Genomic DNA, 22,078 nt, shown 5'->3' on the forward strand with positions numbered 1-22,078 from the left:
GCATCCAATAAAAATGCACAAAACTCAAAGTACTTGCCTCGAGGTTGCAGGGTATTCCATGCCCTTTATATGCCTTTGTCTAAGGCGCTTCGAATCCTCACTGAAAAGGGGCATCTCAAACCCCTTGAGCCTCGGCCTCTCCCTAGTCATCTTCCAGCTGGTCGTGATGCTACCCAGTACTGTGCGTACCATCAACAGACTAGTCACACCACCGACAACTGCTTCCGCCTTCGCCATGAAGTGCAGGATCTGTTTGACAATGAGGTCATCCTCCCACCTAGCTCAACAAAGTCTGTCACCACTAAGTTGGTGGACTTCGAGGATAGCACAAGTATGTGATCAGGGGTTGGTCCACCTGCGGGCGGTGCTCGATTTATTTCAGATGTGGCGTTTGGCACGCACTATTTTGAGCACTTGTGAATGCTGGGTTTTGTACTTTCTGACTCGGGTATTGAGTCAGTTTTGTTAGGCTGTTTAGAATCTGTCTCGTTGTATAGAGTCAGTCTTTTCATACTGAGTCAGTTAGGTCTGTCTTGTTGTATCGAGTCAGTTCTGTTTTGGTAGAGTCGGGTGATTTCGAGGGTGTTACCTCAGACATCGCTTGCTTGATTTGTTTTTGTCTTTTCACATTCTTTTAAGTCTATTTCTGCATCGGAGCCAGTTGTGCCAACAGATTTTTGAATGGAACAGTAGTAATTTTCACACTCTTGTGTTTGCTTCCGCCTTGCGCCAGTTGTGCCAAAAGTTTTGAATGAGACGGCAGCGCTTTTCACCTGCTTTTCTGTGCCTTTAAATTATTGCATTGACCTAAGTTTTTTCAAAACTTTTTGAACCATGTTAGTGTGAGCACTGAGAGGGATCCTGGCTTGATCTAGATTGGTTCTACATTATCTTCAGCGCGAGCGATTTGTCGCTTTCTTAAAAGATTTCAAAAAATATTTTGCGCGGTCCTGCGAAGACCTGTGTGGAATCGCTCTTGAGATTGTGCTACCTAGGATCACTCTCAGCCCCGAGATTCAACCCCCTTTGCTTTCAAAACCTTCAACTTGCATTCAGAATGTTCAACGGTCAACCATAATATGAGGCATGTGTGGCCAGATTTGAAGTAGCCCGCAAACTAGGGGCAAGAAAGTCAGATCAAGAAGATCATACGTCGTCAAAAGAAGCTTGCAAAGCTAGATTAGAATCCCCCTCAAACTAGGGGCAAAAATGTCAGATGAGCTCGAAGAGTCAAAATTGGGACATTTCTCAAGCTAATGAAGATCGGCAAGAATGCCAAATCCCAGAAGGGAGGAAAGAAGAAAGTATTGCTGAAGGACGATTAAGTTCCTATCCACAACATTAGGGAAAAATTCAACCCCCATTGGATGGACTCCTACATCATTAGCGAAGAACAGTCACTCTCCTGGATTTAGAGGGCTTCGAGATCTCAAAACCATTTGACATGGACAAAGCTACACTTTTACCCTTGAGAGGCTCGCTGGGCCGAAAACCCGGAAGGGAGACCTAGGCAAAAGTTAGAGCAAGAAAAAGCAAAAGGAACAAAAAGAAAAAAAGAAAAAAAATGCAAAGAATGAAAAAAGAAAAGAAGAAAAATAAAGAAAAAGGCAAAGAAAAGAAGAAATGAAAAGAAAAAAAAAAAAACAGAGCTCGCAAGGTTGAAAACCCGGAAGGGCGGCCATGGCAAAAGTTAGAGCGCAAAAGGAGAGGTTAATACCCGAGTGTACCTTAACCGAAACTACGTAAGGCTTGATTCCCATGTTTGGGATACGTAGGCAACTTCATTCTGAAGTCTAGCCACAAACACTTCCAAATTGACTGTGTCCATGCAATGGTTTTGATCATCTTTGTTTTCTCTGTATCCGAGAGTTTGGTTGTGATCGTTACTTTGAGGACTGATAACGGTGCGCTGTGGTGCCATTCAGACAAGGGGCAACTTTCCATTGCCATGCAGTGTCCTTTAGACAAGGGGCAATTTTCCATTGTTTTTGGATCTGAGGTTGTGCATCTCAAGAGTAGGTTCCATGCTCGTTGAGCGGTGGCCGTTTGCAAAAATAGTCTTTGAGAATTTTTAATGAGTTGACTAATTCTCTCAAAAATTATTCTATTTTTCCAAAACTGGACCATTTCTTGGACCCAAAAAAGGAAAATTTTCAGTGCTCATAGCCTGACTTGCATGATTCCAAATCAAAAAATTGAGCAAGCATGTTAATCAAACTCTTATTTTGGTCAAAATTGTTTTAGTAGGAAACCAAAACAAAAAATGGTCAAAATGATGAACTAGGGGCACAATTGAATCAGGCTTCCTGTCTTTTCCCCGTTGTCAACGTACTTGCCAAGAAGGGCACTCTACTCGCCAGAAAGGGCACTCTACCTGCCAGAACAAGGCATAACTGAAGTTAACAGCAAAAGGCGAAAAGCTCCCTTATCCTCCAAGCAACGAGGTATCAAGCCAAGTGCAAGGCACGAACTGGATTGGATCAAGATACTCCACTCCCTTGTTTGGACACATCTAATCACGTCCAAACTCCCCAGGAGAGCATCGTCAACTGATGTCAATTGCAAATCTGCTACACATCCAGCCGCATCACAACCCCTCTGTGGGAAAGCTCACTATTGTGAGTGGAAGAATGAGAATCTGGTAGAATGCTAGGGGCAAGAGCCTGCAACTTCCTGTTTATCCATCAACCACCCAGGGAAGGGATAAAAAAAGAAGAGAGATTGAAGAATAGAGAGATGTGCGCAGAGAGAAAAAGTGAGAAAAGGGCCTTTTCAGAAAACAAGAGATTGAGGGCCGAGTGATGTGAGAATCACAAACAAGAAAGGGTGGGAAACAATACCCAGAGAAACTGGCTCATCGTGATCTGGGAGGTCCCTTGTCTTTGGAACACGTCTGAGTGTCGTGTTCGTTGTTTTGTTTGTCTCGATTCTTGTTGTGAGTCGTTTCGAGTGTTTCTTGATGTGTTTAGGTTGTTTACCTTTTATTTTTCTTTGTTGAGTCATAGTACGTTGTGTTCAACTGTAGGCTCAATACCCGGTTGAGAACCTTTTTCTCATTACAATTTCAAAAATGAATCGTTTTGTGCTCAGAGTGCTGTGCTATTCTCCACATTTGTTCAAAACAGAATTCGTTCTTTCATAAAACCGCAGGGTTCAACCTAGGTCATCTCAGAACAGTAAAACCAAGACCTATCTAAAGCTATTTAGGTTCCAGGTTGCAAAGTAAAAGAAAATAAGGAAAATTTGGAGCATCTGAGTGTGCTTCACCTTCAGCAAATTCCGAGACTGCATTCTAGGTGCATCTTGTCAGGCCTCGCCTTTCTCTGGAGTATGAGTGTATCCTGACCCCAAGCTTAAGCCTGCTTCAAGTCAGAATGGCAATTAAAGCAACAACAAATGTTATCTCTCGCCAATATGAACAGAGTGTCCTCTTTTGAGCTGAGCATGTTGCCAAGTCCTCTGAGAGGTAAATCGGAGGCGCTAGAGTACATGTTTGGCACCCCTCTATTGCATAGAATGTGCACTTTCATATACACTTATGTTACATGCATACCACACATCGTTATGATTCATGCATAGAATATGCCTGCTCTCGATTCCACATACAATATGCTTTGTTTTCCATGTTGCATAGAAAATGCCCCCATACTTGCATAGAAAATGCATTTTATCGCACTTTAATGCACTTCTCATATCTTGCGCTGTCACGCATGTCACTTGCATTATTATGCACACTTCACTCGCGCTGTCATGCACATTGTTTGCATTGTATTGCATTCTACAAAAAGTATTGCATTCTACCTACAAAGTTTCTCTCATTTATGCACAGTATTGTATGTACTGTTCATTCACAAAGTTTCGGTTCAGTTTGACTGATACCTTTCTCCTCTTGCATTCGGCACACGTTTGGACCTATCTTTTTCCTCTCGCGTTTGATACGCGTTTGGATGACTGCGCTTTCCTACACAATCCTTTCTTCTCTTGCGTGTGATACGCTAAGAAGATTTTCCGTCTCCCTCTCTCGCGTGTGATACGCTGAGAGGTTTACCTTTCTTCTCTTGCGTGTGATACGCTGAGAAGATTACCTTCTTCCTCTCTTGCATGTGATATGCTGAGAGGTTTTCCTTTTCCTCTCTCGCGTGTGATACGCTGAGAGGTTTACTTTTCTTCTCTTGCATGTGATACGTTGAGAAGTTTACCTTTCCTCTCTCGCGTGTGATACGCTGAAAGGTTTACCTTTTTTCTCTCGCGTGTGCTACACTAAGAAGATTTTACCTTCCCTCTCTCACATGTGATACGCTGAGACGTTTACCTTTCTTCTCTTGCGTGTGATATGTTGAGAAGTTTACCTTTCCTCTCTCGCGTGTGATACGCTGAGAGGTTTACCTTTCTTCTCTCGCGTGTGCTACGCTGAGAAGATTTTACCTTCCCTCTCTCGTGTGTGATACGCTGAGAGGTTCACCTTTCTTCTCTTGCGTGTGATACGCTGAGAAGTTTACCTTTCCTCTCTCGCGTGTGATACGCTGAGAGGTTTACCTTTCTTCTCTCCCGTGTGCTACGCTGAGAAGACTTTCCCTTTCCTTTCTCGCGTGTGCTACGCTGAGAGGTTCTTCTTTTCCAGAGACACGTGGATACGTCCCTATGTCTCTTCTTCTCTTTGAAATATGGGGTTGTCTCCCTTTGTTCCTCCTTCTCTGGTTACGAGCACTTGGAAGACGTTCTAATGCTCGCACCATTTTCGAAACACGGGGATACGTCCCTATGTTTCCTTCTTTTTTCGAGACAAGGGGATATATCTCTTCTTCTTTTTGAAATACGGGGTTATCTCCCTTTATTTCTCCTTCTCTGGTTTAGAGCATTTGGAATATGTTCCAATGCTTGTACCATTCCGAAACAGTTGGGATATGTCCCTATGTTTCTCTCGTTGTTACTTCCTCACACGATTTTAGCGTGTTTGGAATTTATCTCGGGTTGCGCTGTATACGCGCCTAATTGTTTGTTTTTAGACCTCTTCTCACGATTTCAGCGTGGTTAGAGTTTTATTCCTTCCTCACACGATTTCAGCGTGTTTGGAATTTATCTCAGGTTGCGCTGTATACGTGCCTGATTGTTTGTTTTTAGACCTATTCCCACGAATTCAGCGCGGTTAGAGTTTTATTCCTTCCTCACATGATTTCAACGTGCTTGGAATTTATCTCAGGTTGCGCTGTATACGCGCCTGATTGTTTGTTTTTAGACCTCTTCTCACGAATTCAGCACGGTTAGAGTTTTATTCCTTCCTCACACAATTTCAGCATGTTTGGAATTTATCTCGGGTTGCGCTTTATACGCTCCTGATTGTTTGTTTTTGGGCCTCCTCTCATGATTCCCGAATGGTTGGAGTATGTCACCCTCTTTGTATCTACAACTATCATTGCATTTCATTTCGCGCTATTTTACGCATCGCGCTATCTTGCGCACTGCATACATGCACCTGTTAGTGCATTACATTTTTCATCATTGCGTTTCATTTCGCACTATTTTGTGCATCGTGCTATCTTGCGCACTACATACATGCACCTGTTAGTGCATTTACATTTTGCATCATTACATTTCATTTCGTGCTATTTTGCGCATCGCGCTATCTTGCGCACTGCATACATGCACCTGTTAGTGCATTACATTTTCATTTCGCGCTATCTTGCGCATCGCACTATCTTGCGCACTGCATACATCCACATGTTAGTGCATTGCATTTTCCATCTCATTTCACGCTATTTTACGCATCGCGCTATTTTGCGCACTTTAACTGCACCTGTTAGTGCATTTTGCATTGCATTTGTGTTATTTTGCACACATCATATGCACCTGTTAGTGCATTTTGCATTTCATTTGCGCTATCTTGCGCATCGCACTATTTTGTGCATTGCATCGCGCTATCTTGCGTACCTTACCTGCACTTGTTAGTGCATTACATTGTCATGAACACTTCACTTGCATTATTATGCTCGTTTTCACCACATTGTTATGCGTCACACTTAGGTTGCATTGTTTTGCATCCCTTCCGCATTGTTATGCGTCACACTTAGGTTGCATTGTTTTGCATCCCTTCTACATTGTTATGCGTCACACTTACGTTACATTGTGTTGCACCCCTTTCCGCATTGTTATGCGTTACACTTAGGTTGCATTGTCTTGCATCCCTTCCGCATTGTTATGCGTCCCTTCCGCATTGTTATGCGTCACACTCAGGTTGCATTGTCATGCACCCCTCCACTTGCGTTGTCACGCACTTTTCACTTGTACTGCTATGCACTACTTCACTTGCATTGTTGTGCATGTTTCTAACAATATTGTACCTGTTGAGTTTCTTTCTCTTACAGGCACGATATTGTATGTACGGTTCATTTGAAGTCGGCACGACCAGATGAACCGGACGGTATTGTATGCACTCCACGATGGACGTGGTGAGAATTGCATAATTTTCCTACATTCTTTCTGTTGAAATATGTAGGACCGTTATTTGTTCGCTTAAAATGTTGCATTTATTTCGCTTAAAATGAAAAGGCACTTAATTTTGAAATTTCAAACATACACTGTGTAGACACCCCATTTTTACCGTCCTCAAGACTTGGTTGTGCTTGCAGGTACATCCATACACAAGTTCGATTACTCGTCAGGCATTCGACTTTCGCGGCGGAACGTCACAAGTTCAAGCTTTTACGGACCCTGTATCCTTTCTATCCCATTCTTGGACCATGACTTGGTCCTTTCAGAATTAGTTTTTTGGTGCACTGCCGGCCCCCCTTATGGCCCTGTCGGCCTTCACCTGTTGCTACCGGCCATTTAGTGAGCCTGCCGGCCATCAATGAGCCACTGTCGGCCATCACTGATGGCCGGCAGAACACCTATCTCAGCTGGTTTTACTCTAGATATTTTTAGCCAGCTGGATTCCTGTTATCTGCCCTCCATACACGTGTATGAAGGGATGAAACTCTTGCCAAGCTTCTTAAAGAAGATTTGCATTGCCTTTCTTCAATATAAGGAGAGAGCCTCTCTCCTTAGTAGAGGTTCAGCACTTTTACGAGAGATACAGCACTCTCTCTCTATATTGTTGTGTTTTAGTCCATTTTCCTTGCACTTTTACACTACAACACATAGAGATACACCACCACCATTGGTTTGAGGTTCTTGGGAGGACTTCTTGAGCTCTGAAAGTGAGGTTTTACCCCCTGAGGTTGCTAATCTCGAAGTTGGTCTTCAAGGGTGAGTATTTTTCCCATTTTAGCACTTTTTTTGTACCTCATTTGGGCCATCCTTGCATATTGTTTTAGGCCTTGCTTTCAACTAAAAAAGGTCTTGTTTTGAAGTGCTTTTGGTGGTTGTTTAAGGTCTTTTGGCTGTTGAGGGTCTTGAACCCTCTTGTTGGCCTTGTTTGGCCTTGTTTTGAGCCATGCCTTAAGGCCTCTGAGCTAGCCTTGGTTTGGCCTTCTAACCACTGAAATCTAGTGGATTTTTAGTGGTAGGCATTAGGTCTTGAGGCCTCAAATCAGAGGGGGTGGCCCCCCTCTCTTTTGGTTCTTGTTTGCTTGCATTTTTGGCCTTCCAAAGGAGCATGCCACTATGTATTTTTGAGGCTTGGTTCAGGCCATTTTTTGTGACTTTTAGGACCTGCCTTGGCTCTTTCCATGGCTGGTTTGGTCACCTTTTGCATGCATCTTGTACGTGTAGTGTAATCCCATTTGTAGCTCATCAAAGTAGCATGTTTGCCTAGCTTGTGTTGAGTCCATTTCAGTAGATTTTTGGTGATGTTTTACCATGCCTTAGATCTGTTTTGGGTTGTTTTTGTCACTTCATGCATGCATCTTACACTTGTAGTGCAAATCCCATAAACTAGTCTTGTATGCTTCTTGCTTTAGCATGTCATTCTAGCTTATGTTGAGCCCATTTCAGCATGTTTTTTGTGATGTTTTGCCATGTCATGACTCTGTCTAAAGTGGGTTTGGCCATCCTTTGTATGCTCCATATACTTGTAGACCAAATCTTGCTTACTAGCTTCATGTGCATGATGTTTTGACTCATCATCCTAGCATGTTTTGGCTTTGCTCCAGCATGATTTTGTCCTTGTTTTGGGATGTTTTAGGACTGTTTTTGGTTGCCTTTGCCATATCCTTCACGATTTGTATAGCTGTAGTGTAATTGGCCTTGCTAGCTTTGTGTTTTCTTGACTCATGCATGCTATCTTTGAGCTATTTAGATGATTTGGCATCACTTAATACTTCATTTCAGAGCCTATAGCATTTCTATGTTCCCACTTTAATCATGCTTTAAGTGCCTTTGAGGGTTGAGCATTTGTTACCTTGTTCTGGCTTAGCTTGTATGCTTGCATGCCTAGATCATCGAGCCTTCATCTCAGCAGGTTTTGGTCTTTGTTAAGGCCCATTTCAACTCTGTCCAAGCTTAGTTCATGTGTATTTACCATGTATTGCATGCCTCATGTGTAGTCCTCTTTGATAGCTTCATGCTATAGAGACCTATGCATGCTTTAGTTGCGTTGATTGAATGATTTGGCATCAATTCTTGCTTCATTTTAGAGCACATAGTATTGTCATGCTTGCATGCTTTTCACTCCTTAAGTGTTCTTGAGGGTTGCACCTTAGTGCCTTAATTGGTGAGCCAATTGACATGCTTGTTTGCCTTGCCTTTTGGTGCCTTTACTTTAGCATTATGGCCACTGATTTGGACCTATTCGAGAGCTGTCCATTTTGGTTTAAGTCCATTCCTTGCATGTTTGTTGCATGATTGTCTTGCATATTGTTGTATGCTTGCTCCATCTTTGCATGTTGTCTCATGCTAGTTCCATTACATGTTGTTGCATGTTCGTTACACTGCATTTTGCATGCTTAAGTCATATTGCATGATTGCAAGTTCAAGTTAGCATCGAGTATGCCATATAGTTGCATTGCATGTTGGCCATGTTTGTTACGCATTGTTGCTTGGATTAAGTGTTAATCTGAGCACGAGGAATGAAGGGCGTTTCATACTTCAAGTGATGAAACGTGTCTCAATTATTGGCCGCCGACACTCTTGATTACCCATGATAGAGTTCTAGGCATTTATGTGTTTATTTGTGCATTCATTTCACATTGATTTGCACAAGTTGGATCTTTGGCCATCATGCATCGGGATGCGTGATTGATGGTCGTGGATCAAACTATGCCTCCCCCTTGATGTTTTGAGGTGATATGGGGTGGCATAGTGCGTACATACCCTTGGGAGACCCTCCATTTTCTCTATTTTGTGCTCTGCTGCAGCTTGGTGTCCCAGCACATCAGTGGCCAGTAGTGCCCTACAGATGGCTGGCACCTCTTCATCCTTGGCCGGCAGGTGGTCGGCAGCAGCTCCCCATGGCCGGCCGGCCACTGATGCATTCCCCAGACTGGTTTTGGTAAGTTCTAGCAGCAAGGTCTCAAGGACACCCTGCAGACAGAGCCTCTTCAGAGCAACCAGAGAGCTCACTGGGACAGGAGTCGAGCATGCGTGTCCACCTTCTTCAACTTGCTAAGGCAGCGTTGTTTAAATGCTTACATGTTAGTTAGCATCAATTTGTAATAATTAATTAATTTCTTAATTAATTAAGTTTTGTAATCATTAGTAAGTAGTTCGCTTATTAATTCATTCGGTTATGTAATAATTAATTAGCTTGTTAGTTAGTTAATTAGCCGGCATGTATTATTTATTCGGACCCTCCGTCAAGAGGGCCAATTTTGTAATAAGTGTGCGTGCGTGTGTGCATGTCTTCCAACCCCACGTCTTTCTCCCTTTTACTTACCCGCTTTTGTTGGTTAGTTTTAGGTCACTTTTCAATTAGCATACTTATGCTTTGCATATTTGCATCTATTCATCTGTCGAGCATCCTTATGCTTTGCATGTTTGCATGCATTCATCTATCTTGCATGCACCAGGCTCGGCGCATCATACTAACTGCACTATATTTCAATTCCAAGTTCAATACATGTATCAATCGCTGCATCTTATATGCCATTTTAGGGTAGCCAAGCCTATTTCTAGTTGCATTTTGCATGTGTTGCATTAGCCATCTCAACATAGCTAGGATCATGCATTTGATTACTAACTAGCTTCTGTTTTGGCTCGAAGTACTAGGTATGCTTTTATGCTTTAGCATACTACATGTGTGTCATTGCTAGCATGAAAGCATGCTTGCCATGAGGTTATTTGCTTAGTTGATATAACTGCCTGAATGCCTGTGGATGAAGGTTGGATTGCTTGAATTGGAACAATTCATTGATATCCGCATTTTAGCCTACTTACGAGTAGCAAACTTCAAACCATTTTCCAAACAAACGGATATGCGATACTTTGTTCCAAATTAGGCGATCTAGTCTGTACTTGTTTTGCTGTGCACATCACACAGTAATTCTAACTAATTAACTGGAATAAGAACACACGTGTTTTCAAAAACTAGATATCATGTTTAGTAGTGGCCGATCTTTGATCGGGCGAGCGGGCGTGCTCATAGCTGACCTTCCCCAATCGTACCCAAGTTCCCGAGCTGAGGCAACTTTGGTGATGACGGACACGTGGCCTTAGGCACGAGTCAGGGTTTCCTAAATTTTCTCAAAAAATAAAATATTTAGGTGGCAACTCTCTATCTGTCAAAGCAGTCCATGTTTGGCATTTCTTTACAAAAATCAGTTTTCCAAAACAATTTGTCGGATTTGGACTTTTTGGTGATTTATCGATCTTGCATTGCACTTTGCAAGACTAGATTCAGAACCGTGGCATTTGAGTCCGAACTATAGCATGAGGCCCTCGGGGCGCGTCTACACACTGCTACTACTTAATTTATTGGTTTTAATAGGTCCATGAACAATGAGTCTAATAAATCAACTTAAAGGAATGAAGAAGTGAAATAAGTGTGAAACATACTCTACAGGTACTGCATTGCTAAGAAAAAAATAATAACAATATATATAAATATTTGAACAATCATAAATATATATATATATATATATTAAAATATTATCCATCCCGTACCATAATATAACCACAGAATAGTGGCTTAAATCAACTACAAAACAGAAAAAAGGAAAAAAAACAAAAAACAAACAAAACAAAACAATATATAAATATATGAAAGATCATATATATATATATATATATTAAAATATCTCCCATCCCATACCATAATATAACCACACAACAATGGCTTAAATCAACTACAAAACAGAAAAAAAAATTATATATATATAAATATTTAAACAATCATAAATATATATTAAAATATATCCCATTCCCATCCCATACAATAATATAAATAATAAATTAACACAAAAAAAAAAAAAAAAAAAATTACAACTGAACACAACAACTAACAAAAGCATAACTTAAACCTTCAAATATATAAAACAGAGCTTGTGTGTGGGTTATTCAGCCAAAAGAAAAAATAGAGCATGATAAATATATAAACAGAGCCTGGGATAACACACCTTCAACGAAGAAGCTTGAAAGCGGTGATGGGTTTGGGTTGGATTCGAAGCTTGAAAGCCTGTTTGAGAACACACCTTTGCTAAATTATTTTGCAGGTGCTTTGCTCTATTTTTGCAGCCGTACCGGTGATACAATACATGTATTGGAACTGTATCGTTCACGTATCAGATTCAGGCCGATACGTATCCGGAATCGGCCGCTACGGAGGCGAATTTCATTCTCACCGGTATACCGACCAATATCCGACTCGGTAGTCTAATTTTCCGGTACGAACTGGCCGGTACGGCATGTACCAGCAGATATTTAGAACCTTGCTAGTGGGTTAGCTTCCACATGATGTTGACTGAAAGAACCATCTTGCTGTTACATATTTAAAAACCAAAAATAGAAAGAGACATTATTGTATAACTTTCTGCAGTCTGGGTTTTGGGATAGAAAATATAAAGTTCCAAGAAGATCAACAATTTTTGTTCAACTAGTAAAAGTAACAGAAGCTTTTTCCATACATGAGTTGGAGATTGAATGTTGATTTGGTTCAAGAAATTAAAACTAAGATCATCTTCGCCAAATGGTTGTAGGAAAGAGTTGCTATCAAAGTCTAAGACATTATTCAACAGACCAAAGAAACAATCACTTTCTCCTCGTCCATTCCCAAAACTGTTTTGTTGCACTAGAGGTGTGGATGGCATTGGGGTCACTGAATTGTTTTCTTGTTGAATGGCATGATTAAATGTTGTTGGCGAGACTTGACCTTGGCTCTAAAACCCATTAGAAGTGATCACTCCTTGTGCCAAATGATCACCAAAATTGCCACTCAACAACGGCATAGTAATCATACTTTCATTATTTTGTTCCCCATTCATCAAGAAATTGTTACTGTTATAATTTGTTGATGCCTCCCCACCCTTAAATCCTAATCCAACAAGCCTCCCATCACCAGCCATTTGGTATCCAGCATAATTATTTTTGTAGGAATTGCCATTGGGTTTAGGTTTAAGGTTCAAGTTATTAGAACTGTTAATCACCCACCAACTATATAACATATATATAGTTAAGAACAAAAGCATTATAGAGTGAAGGAGGATGGATCGAGGAGGTTGGATCCCCATTGTGAAGCGAAGAAGGGGGCAAGGATCAAGGAGAGAAGATAATCATCCAGGCACTTACACACTGTTTGTGGATAACCTGCCACAAAGTATGGATCCTAAGGGTCTGTACAACCTGTCTAAGAAGTTTGGAGTGGTGAATGATGTCTTCAGTCCACATAGGAGAAGAAGATTATCTGCCTCCAGATTTGGCTGTCAAGTAGCAGCAAGTGTTGCAGTGCAAAAAGCTAATGGTTTGTGGGTGGATGACAAGGTCCTAGTGGTAAAAAGTGTTAACTTTGGTAGGGAGAGGCAAGAGAAAGGGTATACAAATCCACCGGCAAAGAGTCAAGGAGTACAAAGGCCACAATGGCGTGACTCAGGTAAAGGAATGAATCAGTTTGTGGGGCAGAGATCGTATGTGCATGTAGTAAAAGGGGAGAATACTGGTGGAATGGGGGTTGTTATAGTAAAGGCAGAGGAAATAGGCAATGGATGGTTATATGAGAGTCTGATTCTACGTTTGAAAGCGAAGTATGCCACTGTGAATATGGAGATGGAGCTTGAAGCTAGAGGCATGAAGGAAGTTGTGGTGAGGAAGGGTGGAGGACGGGATCTAATATTATCTTTCAATTCAAAAGAGGAGATGAAATTAAAAATGAAGGATGTAAAGGAGATGTTTAGGGACTGGTGTAAAGAGGTAGTCACAGGGGAAGCAGGGAAAGTGCTAGAACAAGAACAGTGTGTGTGGTTAAGTTGCTATAGAATCCCTTTAAACTTGTGGAATAGAACCAATTTGCATAGGATTGGGAATTTCTAGGGGGGAGATTCTCTGCACTGAGGGAGAGCTAAGCTAGCCACTATTGTTCAACTATGGAAAGATGAAAATTTCAACTAAATACATGGAGCCAATAAATAAGATGATCAATATGGAGTGTAAAGGAGTGCTATACCTAGTTCGGGTTTGTGAAGAACAAAGGGTGGTTGTTCAAACAATAAAAGAGATCTGTGTCTGTAAGAAGCATATGCACTTGGATGATGTGTACAGTGCCAATGAACAGGTAGGTAAGTATATGGAGGTAAGAAGCAGACACGGAGAATATGAAGATAACTGGGCAACTGAGTCAGCTAAGGTGCTTGGAAGAAATGATGGCATGGAAACAAGAGACATGCCAAATGGACCAGTGAACAAAATTGAGGTAGGACAGGAGGTGCATGGGAGGAGTGAAGCAGTAGTTGCAGCGTCTAGTGAAATATTGGGACAGGAGCTCGAGATGGCAGTGGGTAAGCTGAATTACGGCTGTGCAGAACAGTGTCAGAACTCTGATGACCAAGTATACACGCCTGGGTTTATGAAAAGCTTAAGTGGGTCTACATTACTTCAACCTGGAGTGAACTTAGAAGTGCAGTTGGACCTGACCCAGGAGCCTAATACTTTGGGTGGGCTTCATCCTTCACAGACTGGGCCTACTGAATCAAGTGGGTTCAAAGCCCAAACAAATAATAGCAAGAGTAATGCAAATTTAAAGCTGAAAGGGATCCATCTTTCACAGACTGGGCCTACTGAGTCAAGTGGGTTCAAAACCCAAATAAATAATAGCAACAGTGATGTCAATTTAACGCTGAAAGGAAAGAAACAATGGAGCAAAAAAACCCACTGTCGGCAGCAACCTCAAGAAGGGAATTTGTTGATCTTGTGAGGAGATATGGACATAAGGGTGCTTCAACAAGTAAAGTAGCTCCAAAGCGTGCCCTGCTGAGAGCAGCAGCTGTAGAAGCCTCAATATCGTCATTTACTGAGAATGGAAATGTTGGAGGAAAAAGAATTTTTAATGAAGCTGAAGCAACAGTACAGTTGGGCAAAATATTGGGCGTATAGTATAATGATACAGAAGAGGAAGTTCTTAGCAAAATAGTGGAACTGGAAAAAAAAGGATAAGGAGAAGCTTTGGGGGGGAATGGGGCTACTGCATAGGGTGTTTGTGGAGGTGGGATTTCATTGGAGTCTAATAATGTTTTCTATAAAGATATTGATTTGGAATATTAGAGGAATTAGAAGGCAAGAGAAGAGGGGTAAGATTTGGAAGTTGGTGAAGGACAGAAATATAGATATAGTGTTGATTCAAGAAACAAAGAAAGCTGCTATTACAAATAGAGAAATCAGAGAAATGTGGGTGAGGACTAGAATAGAGTTCATGTTAGTGGATTCTGAAGGTACAGCTGGAGGTTTGTTATGCATATGGGACCCAGAGGTATTTCAACTTGGTGCTTGCTGCAGTAGCAGACGGTTCATACTCTTATCAGGTACAATGTTTAATTCCTTTGAGTGTGTTTTATTGAATATATATGCATCGAATGATGTGGGTGGTAGAAGAAAGCTTTGGGGTAGTTTGCTTAATCAGAAACAAGGTTTTCCTAAACCATGGTGTCTGTGTGGGGATTTTAATGAAGTTAGGAATATTGGTGAGAGGAAAGGTTGCTCCAGAAGAGAGAGGGGTATGAATGAGCTCAATGAGTTCATTGAGAATAGTGAAGTACAAGACCTACCTTTATTAGGAAGAAAGTACACTTGGTGTAATTCCAGGGAAGGGGTCAAATGGAGTAGGATAGATAGGGTGTTGGTGGATCCAAAATGGTTGGAGGGATTTCAATTAAAATTATGGGGATTACCTAGGCTCATCTCATATCACATTCCATTACTATTGATGGAAGATGAAAGGGATTGGGGTCCGAAGCCGTTCCGGCTTCTAAATGCTTGGTGTCTATATCCAAATTTATCATCCTTTGTGGCTAAAGTTTGGAAGGGTTCGGAACCTAATGGTTGGGCTGGATTCATATTACAGAAAAAACTGAAGGATTTGAAATAAGCGCTTCGCCAATGGAATAAGGAGGTGTATGGGTCTATGCCTAACAAATTGAAAGCGGTAGAGGAGGGAGTTCATATCCTTGATCTTCAAGCAGAGAGCAGAGAGTTGGATCAACAAGAGAGAGTTAGAAGAAGAGCAGCTTGTGAAGAGGTATGGAGACTTCATAGAATGATGGAGTGGACGTGGTTACAAAAATCAAGACTAAAATGGAATTTGAAAGGGGATCAAAATACCAGATTTTTCCATGTGATGGCCAAGGGTAGACAATGTAGAAATGAAATAACATCCATGGTCGTTGGTGGCTCAGTGCTTGAGGATCCTCGTCAAGTGAAGTCTGCAATTTTTGAGCACTTCAAGAAGCAATATTCTGAGGAATGGATGTTAAGACCTAAGTTAGGAGGCCTATTTAAATCAGTGAGTAGCAGTCCCTATTTTGATGAGTTGGAAACTGAGTTCTTAGAATCAGAAATTCTGGCAGCAGTGAAGGATTGTGATGGTAACAAGGCACCTGGCCCAGATGGTTTCAACATGTTATACTTCCAAAAATTTTGGAAGGTGCTAAAAGGTGAAGTTCTTAATTTTATGAAGGAATTCTATAGGAATGGCAGATTGGTGAAAGGTTTGAATAGCTCCTTTATTACTCTTGTCCCCAAGAAGGAAAATCCTGTGGGATTAGCAGATTATCGGCCAATCAGTTTAGTGGGATCAGTCTACAAAGTCCTAACTAAGGTCCTGTCAAGAAGATTAAAAGAAGTGCTACCCTGCATCATTTTTGAGACCCAATCAGCCTTTATAGGAGGGAGGAACATATTGGATGGGGTTCTGATTGCCAATGAAGTGGTAGATGGGTGGAAGCAATCCAAGAAGCAAGGTGTGATCATTAAACTTGATTTTGAGAAGGCGTATGATTCAGTCAACTGGGGGTTCCTACGTTCTATGCTCCTGAAGTTTGGATTTGAGGTAAGATGGGTTAAATGGATTATGGAGTGTGTTAGTACGGGTAGAATTTTAGTACTGGTAAATGGGTCTCCAACTAATGAGTTTAGTCCTCAAAGGGGCCTGTGACAAGGTGACCCTCTGTCCCCCTTCCTGTTCAACTTTGTTGCTGAAGGTCTCAATATGTTACTGACAAGAGCATACAATTTGGGAATTATTAAAGGGGTGCAAATTGGTGCAGATGATGTGAGGCTGTCTCACTTGCAATTCGCGGACGATTCTATCCTTTTTTGTGAAGCTAAAGATGAGGAGGTTAGAAGCTTGAAGAGGATCTTGAGGTGTTTTGAGGTGATGTCGGGCCTGAGGATTAATTATCATAAGAGTCAGGTTTGTGGAGTGGGTGTGTCAGATGAATCTTTAGCTACATTTGCATCTATTTTGAATTGCAAGATCAAGAAGCTGCCTATGCAATATTTAGGCCTGCCTCTTGGGGCTAATCCTGATAGAAAGCAAACTTGGAAACCAGTGTTGGATAAGATTCATAGCAGGCTAGGTAGCTGGAAAAGAAAGCTTTTATCTTATGCTAGGAGGTTAACCTTAATCAAATCTGTAACTATATTGATGCCAGTATACTATTTATCCTTGTTTAGATTACCTCAAGGGGTAGCTAAAGTGATTGAAAGGCTGCAGGCTTCTTTCCTTTTGAGGGGGTCTGAAGTGAGGAGAAGGGTACACTTGGTCAAATGGGCTGATTTGTCAAAAAGTGTGGATCAAGGGGGACTGGGGCTGAGAAAAGTAAAAATGATGAATGGCTGTCTACTAATCAAATGGTGGTAGAGGTGTGGGTATGAAAAAGATGCACTGTGGAGGAAGGTTATTTATAGCAAGTACAAGGTGGACTTTAGTGATTGGGTGCCCACTTCATGCACAAGGCCTAGTGCATCTAGTGTTTGGAAAGGTATAATCAATATTGCTATGTCTGATAGCCCACTCCTACAGTTCTACATGAATAATTGGTAGTTAAAGGTTGGGGATGGGAGCAGAGTAAAGTTTTAGTTAGACAAGTGGTGTCATGCCACCTGCTTCAGAGAGGAATATCCTGGCTTATTTTCCTTAATCTTGGATAAGGAGGTGTCACTAAGAACAATGTATGAGAGAAAGGAAAATGCAGGGGACTAGGTATTTAATTTTAGAAGAAGGCTCTATGATTGGGAAATTGTAAGGTCACAAGGCTCAAGAATCTCCTAGGTGCTGCACCTGCTTTGTTGGTCAATCAGGTTGATAAACCAGTGTGGTTAGCAGCAGCAACATTCTCAGTGTCTTCTCTACATAATGGGGTTTCTGCTAATGCTAGTTCTCAATTGAGTATTTCTAAACTAGTGTGGGTTAAATACTTGCCTCCCAAAGTCCAATTTATGGGATGGCTTGCATGGTAGAGTAGATTAAAGACTTTAGTTTTTTCTCCAAAGAATTGGTGTGCTTCAAAGTAATGTATCAACTCTATGTGTATTTTGCAAAGCTGAGTTTGAAACTATGAATCATGTCATGGTGTCCTGCCTTTTTGCATCATCTGTGTGGGTTGAAATGTTGAGTTGGTGGGATGTCCAAGGGGCCTTACCTGGAACTGTTGAAGGGTTGCTTCTATGGTGGGATGGGGAGGTGCTCAGCTGTAAGGAGAGAAAGATTTAGAGGGGCATACCTCTGGTTGTGTTGTGGGCATACCTCTGTTTCATCAATAAAGTGTCTCTTCTTTGCTAATTCAAAAAAAAAAAAAAAAAAAAAAAAACTAGAGTTATTAGAACTGTTGAAAGCCCCCATTTTTCTATAGCCTGTGATACCGATATCATTATAGCTGTGAACTCCAGATGTAGTAGAATTGTAGCTCAACATGCCATTATGAAAGCTTTGTGTCTATGGTGCTAGTTGATTCTTTTGTTGGTGCATTTCGAGCAAATTTGGACCAATCATGAGGCCAGTGCCACCTAAAGTATTTCCATGGAGCGACAAACTGGTTTTGATGATTATAAGGACATTTTGCACTACCATTGCCAATGGTTGGTTTCTTCAAATTACCTTGATTGCATAGTAGAAGTGATTGGGTGCATCTGAATCGAGGCATGGAGAAGTTGGTAGATGAAGCTTCCTGGGTAGAACAACATGAAATATTATTGTCAAGGTTGGGAACTGGGACATACCCTCCATATTGCAGCTGCGATCTATTGAACATTGAGGAAGAAGGTCGTCCTGATGCGAAAGTTGATCGAAAGGTCCTTTCAACCATGTTCCTTTCATTGGCAGATTGAATTTTATAGCTTGCTTCAGGAACTCGCTTCAAGAAAATTCAATACTTCTGCAAATTCATCATACTCATTCCATCATTATTGAGTTTAGACAATGATTGCTGCTACAAAGTACTAAGAACTACAATTATTTCACTTAGATCTTGCTCCTCGTTGATCTCAGTCATTGGTTGTTGTTGTCGTAACAGTTGCGGTGGGCGGTTGTAGTTATAGATATAAAGGATGTAGCGTAACAGTTGCGGTAACTAGAATAGTGATTTTTGTTTTATTTTTCGCACAATTTTAAAAAAAATTACCGATACACATACTTTTTTTTTTAGATTCACATTTATTGGGGTTTAAAATAGATTTTGACCAATTTTTGTTAGTTTTTAAGTATGATCCAATATATTTCATATTTTTAAATCACTATAAAAGGAGCTTTTAATTTTATTTCAATAGTTAATGAGTTTAAAACAATTAATTTTAAATGTCTACAATTTTTTTTTTACCAATACCTGAACTAACTGAATAAAAAAAATTCACAATTATTAATAGAATAGCTCACCCCTTTTACTTGGTATTTTGCCCATAAGGCTGTGTGCATTAATATAGATTCACATAAACCTTCCCAATTAACACAAACCTTCCTACTTTATAGCTAGCTAAATAAAATTGTTTACAAAATAAAAAATATTTATAATTAAACATTAAATAAAATGATTATAAAAATAAATACAACCACTCTTTATATATTTTTTATTTTACATGTTAATGTAATGAAATAAAAATTAAAAAATAAATTATAAAGAATAAAAATTCATATAAGATTTTTTTTCTTTTTTTTCCGGTTTGGATCACTTAAATATTTGTTCTTTTTTTTTTTGTAAGTTTTTATTATTATGTTTTTCTTTTTTTTGTTTTCTTTTTTTTTTTTTTTGTATAGGAAACTATTCAAAATATTATAAAAGTGTGTAATGAACTGTTACGGTACTGCTACTATGTAACACCGTCACGACTGGTCCATTTGGAAGTTAAAAAATGACTATATTTTTAATAGAGTGCAACCTAGTGGGTTTGAGTTGTGTGAGATTATTATGATCAGATTTGCTTTCTGGATTAAAGCTTCATCATAGGGGATCATGTACTCTGTCATGGACTTAATCAACAATCTGGATCAGATTAAGAATTGAAGTTGAGGGCTGCTAGCTGGTTTAGTACCTTGGCCTACCACCATCTGGTGTGTATGGCTTGTTATCTGGTTTGTATGGCAGCAGGTTGGTGCTTTGGTCAGCTACCTCATTTTGTCAACTAATGTATGCAGTTTAGCTGTTATGGAGTTAGTTGTGGTTGCTGTTAAGGTGTTTATGTGGTGTGTTCCGTATTATTGCTCCTCTGTTTTGTCCGATCCTCACCAACCTTGGACCTGAGTTTGCACGTGTGTTCCTCTTAGAGCCACCCTAGTTGGGATTATGATGAATCACTTTGATGCTTCTTGTTTCTTGCCTTTCTTTTATTCAAGTAATCTCAAACTTAGTATGGTTTTTCTTCTTTATCAATAAAGTTCCTTCATTTGCTGATAAAAAAAAAAAAAGAACATACCACCGAAACGACCATTACAAATGTGAATTTCTATCATACCGCTATAGCGGGTGTAACAAGTGGTGGTAAGCACCACAACCGTTATGTAACCGCATTACGTAATGGTTGCGGCTGCTTTTAAAATTCTTGGTTGCAGTGGATAAAGTTTTCTAGTATCTCCAATTGTCTAGGTTTTTTTATTTTCCTTCTTGATCAACACATGCAAAAGTACCTACATTGTTTACTTTAACTACTTATTTATAGTATTTTTGGTACTTGAAAGATTATGCATCCAATTTCAAGTATATGAAGTAATTTTGGTAATAAGGGATGACCATTTATTTGTAATTTAGTGTTTCATGAGCAAAGTAGCACAAGTTTTGGTGTGTGTGTGTGTAGATCATCAATATTCTTATGTTACTAAGTTGCATATCTTAAGCTTGTAGATTGACATGTTAAAATAGAAATGTTTGAGGTAAGTTCAATTTTCTAGACCGTTTTGCTTCTTAATTTTTAGTTTATTACAAAAGAAGCAAGACTGTATATTAATATAGATTTAAGAGATGACAAACTGAGTTATATATAAAAGATAAATCATTTGTAACGAAATATAACAAACCTGTAAATGACTGGCAACATTTTCTCTAGTTAATCCTAGCACGTTCATGAGCTCAAGAATTTTCTTTGCAACAGCCCCTGGATATTATTAAAAGAAAAAAAAATAGAAAAAAAAAATCAACAAGGGTATCATCATAAAGTAAATGGGAGAGCTATGAATATACAAGTCAGGATCAAAAAATTAGAAAAATTAGATAGAGAAATTTCTTACTTTCAAGGCCTGTGCTTTTAATGGCTTCCAAGAACTGGTTGTGGATTGCATTTGTCCAGACAACCTTTGCCTTCTTCGGGGTAGTACAATCATCCTTGTTTTCTTCCTTGTCATAATTGTTTGTGTCCTTTGTCGGGGTTTTTCTCTTAGACTCCTTTGTGCTTTTCCTATACTCGTTTGCAGACGATGTAGACTCTACATCATCATTGGAACCTTTGTCAGTTTGGGATGTTTCTTGAACCGACATTTCTTTGTCACTCCCAATTTCCTCGATAATGGTTTTGCCTTTCTTCTTTGCAACTATATATTGCCATAAATTTTTCAAGTCATCTCGAGCAATCGGTTTTACTATAAAAAATGCACCTCCGCTTTGTAACCCCTTTAATATGATACCGTCTTTGTCATCAACCGACATAACAGCATTAGAAAAAAAACTGGCCACAACCCAACAAAAGTTTAATATATACTAAATAAGATCTGCAAATGTTTAAGTTACAATTACGTATCCCAATGGAGTACATACAAAAAAGTTCCCTTATTGACTATGTTGAGGTGTGGTGATGTGATACTAGTGGTTTCGTCACATATTTGCTATTACAAATCTTTTTAATTTTATCCTAAGAAGTGAAAATGGCTACATTGCTGCTATGAATTAATCGGAAAGAAATTAAAGTATGACAGTAAAAGTGTCTTCGTTTCTCTTGTTAGGATCCAATATAGAAAAGGATCGATAGCCAAAAAGGCTTGACAAATTGGGGGGCCAAAAAAAAAATTTAGTCAACTCTATTAGATTATCAATTTCAATGCAACAATGTGAAAGTTGTAATTTCTTTTTTTCAATAGTAATAGTTTAAAATGATATATATATATATATATATCCTCAAATGAATTACAGTACTATTAAACAAGATGTTTTATTTACTGTTTTATGTATTAGTAAATTTCAAGATGATACTTTAAATCAAAAAATTTTACTTCGTGTTGATTGTAAATCTGCTAAATATGTTTTAG

At 39.8% G+C, this 22,078-nt stretch overlaps 2 protein-coding genes across 2 annotated transcripts; one reads left to right on the forward strand and one right to left on the reverse strand.

Moving 5' to 3' along the window:
* The first annotated feature begins 14,377 nt into the window (after positions 1 to 14,377).
* LOC114280720 (uncharacterized) lies at positions 14,378 to 15,442 on the forward strand. Its single transcript, XM_082907554.1, has 2 exons — positions 14,378 to 14,475; positions 14,623 to 15,442. Exons 1-2 carry the CDS (start codon positions 14,378 to 14,380, stop codon positions 15,440 to 15,442), a joined length of 918 nt encoding a protein of 305 aa, XP_082763680.1.
* A 2,830-nt stretch (positions 15,443 to 18,272) lies between these two features.
* On the reverse strand, positions 18,273 to 21,482 carry LOC114306619 (two-component response regulator ORR21-like). Its single transcript, XM_028251885.2, has 3 exons — positions 21,068 to 21,482; positions 20,858 to 20,934; positions 18,273 to 18,707 (listed from the first exon to the last, which is right to left on the reverse strand). The coding sequence occupies exons 1-3, from the start codon at positions 21,480 to 21,482 to the stop codon at positions 18,273 to 18,275; spliced, it is 927 nt and encodes a 308-aa protein (XP_028107686.2).
* Between the last annotated feature and the right edge of the window lie 596 nt (positions 21,483 to 22,078).

This window comes from Camellia sinensis, chromosome 1, assembly GCF_055761805.1.
Source record: "Camellia sinensis isolate YWXY chromosome 1, ASM5576180v1, whole genome shotgun sequence".
NCBI lineage: Eukaryota > Viridiplantae > Streptophyta > Magnoliopsida > Ericales > Theaceae > Camellia > Camellia sinensis.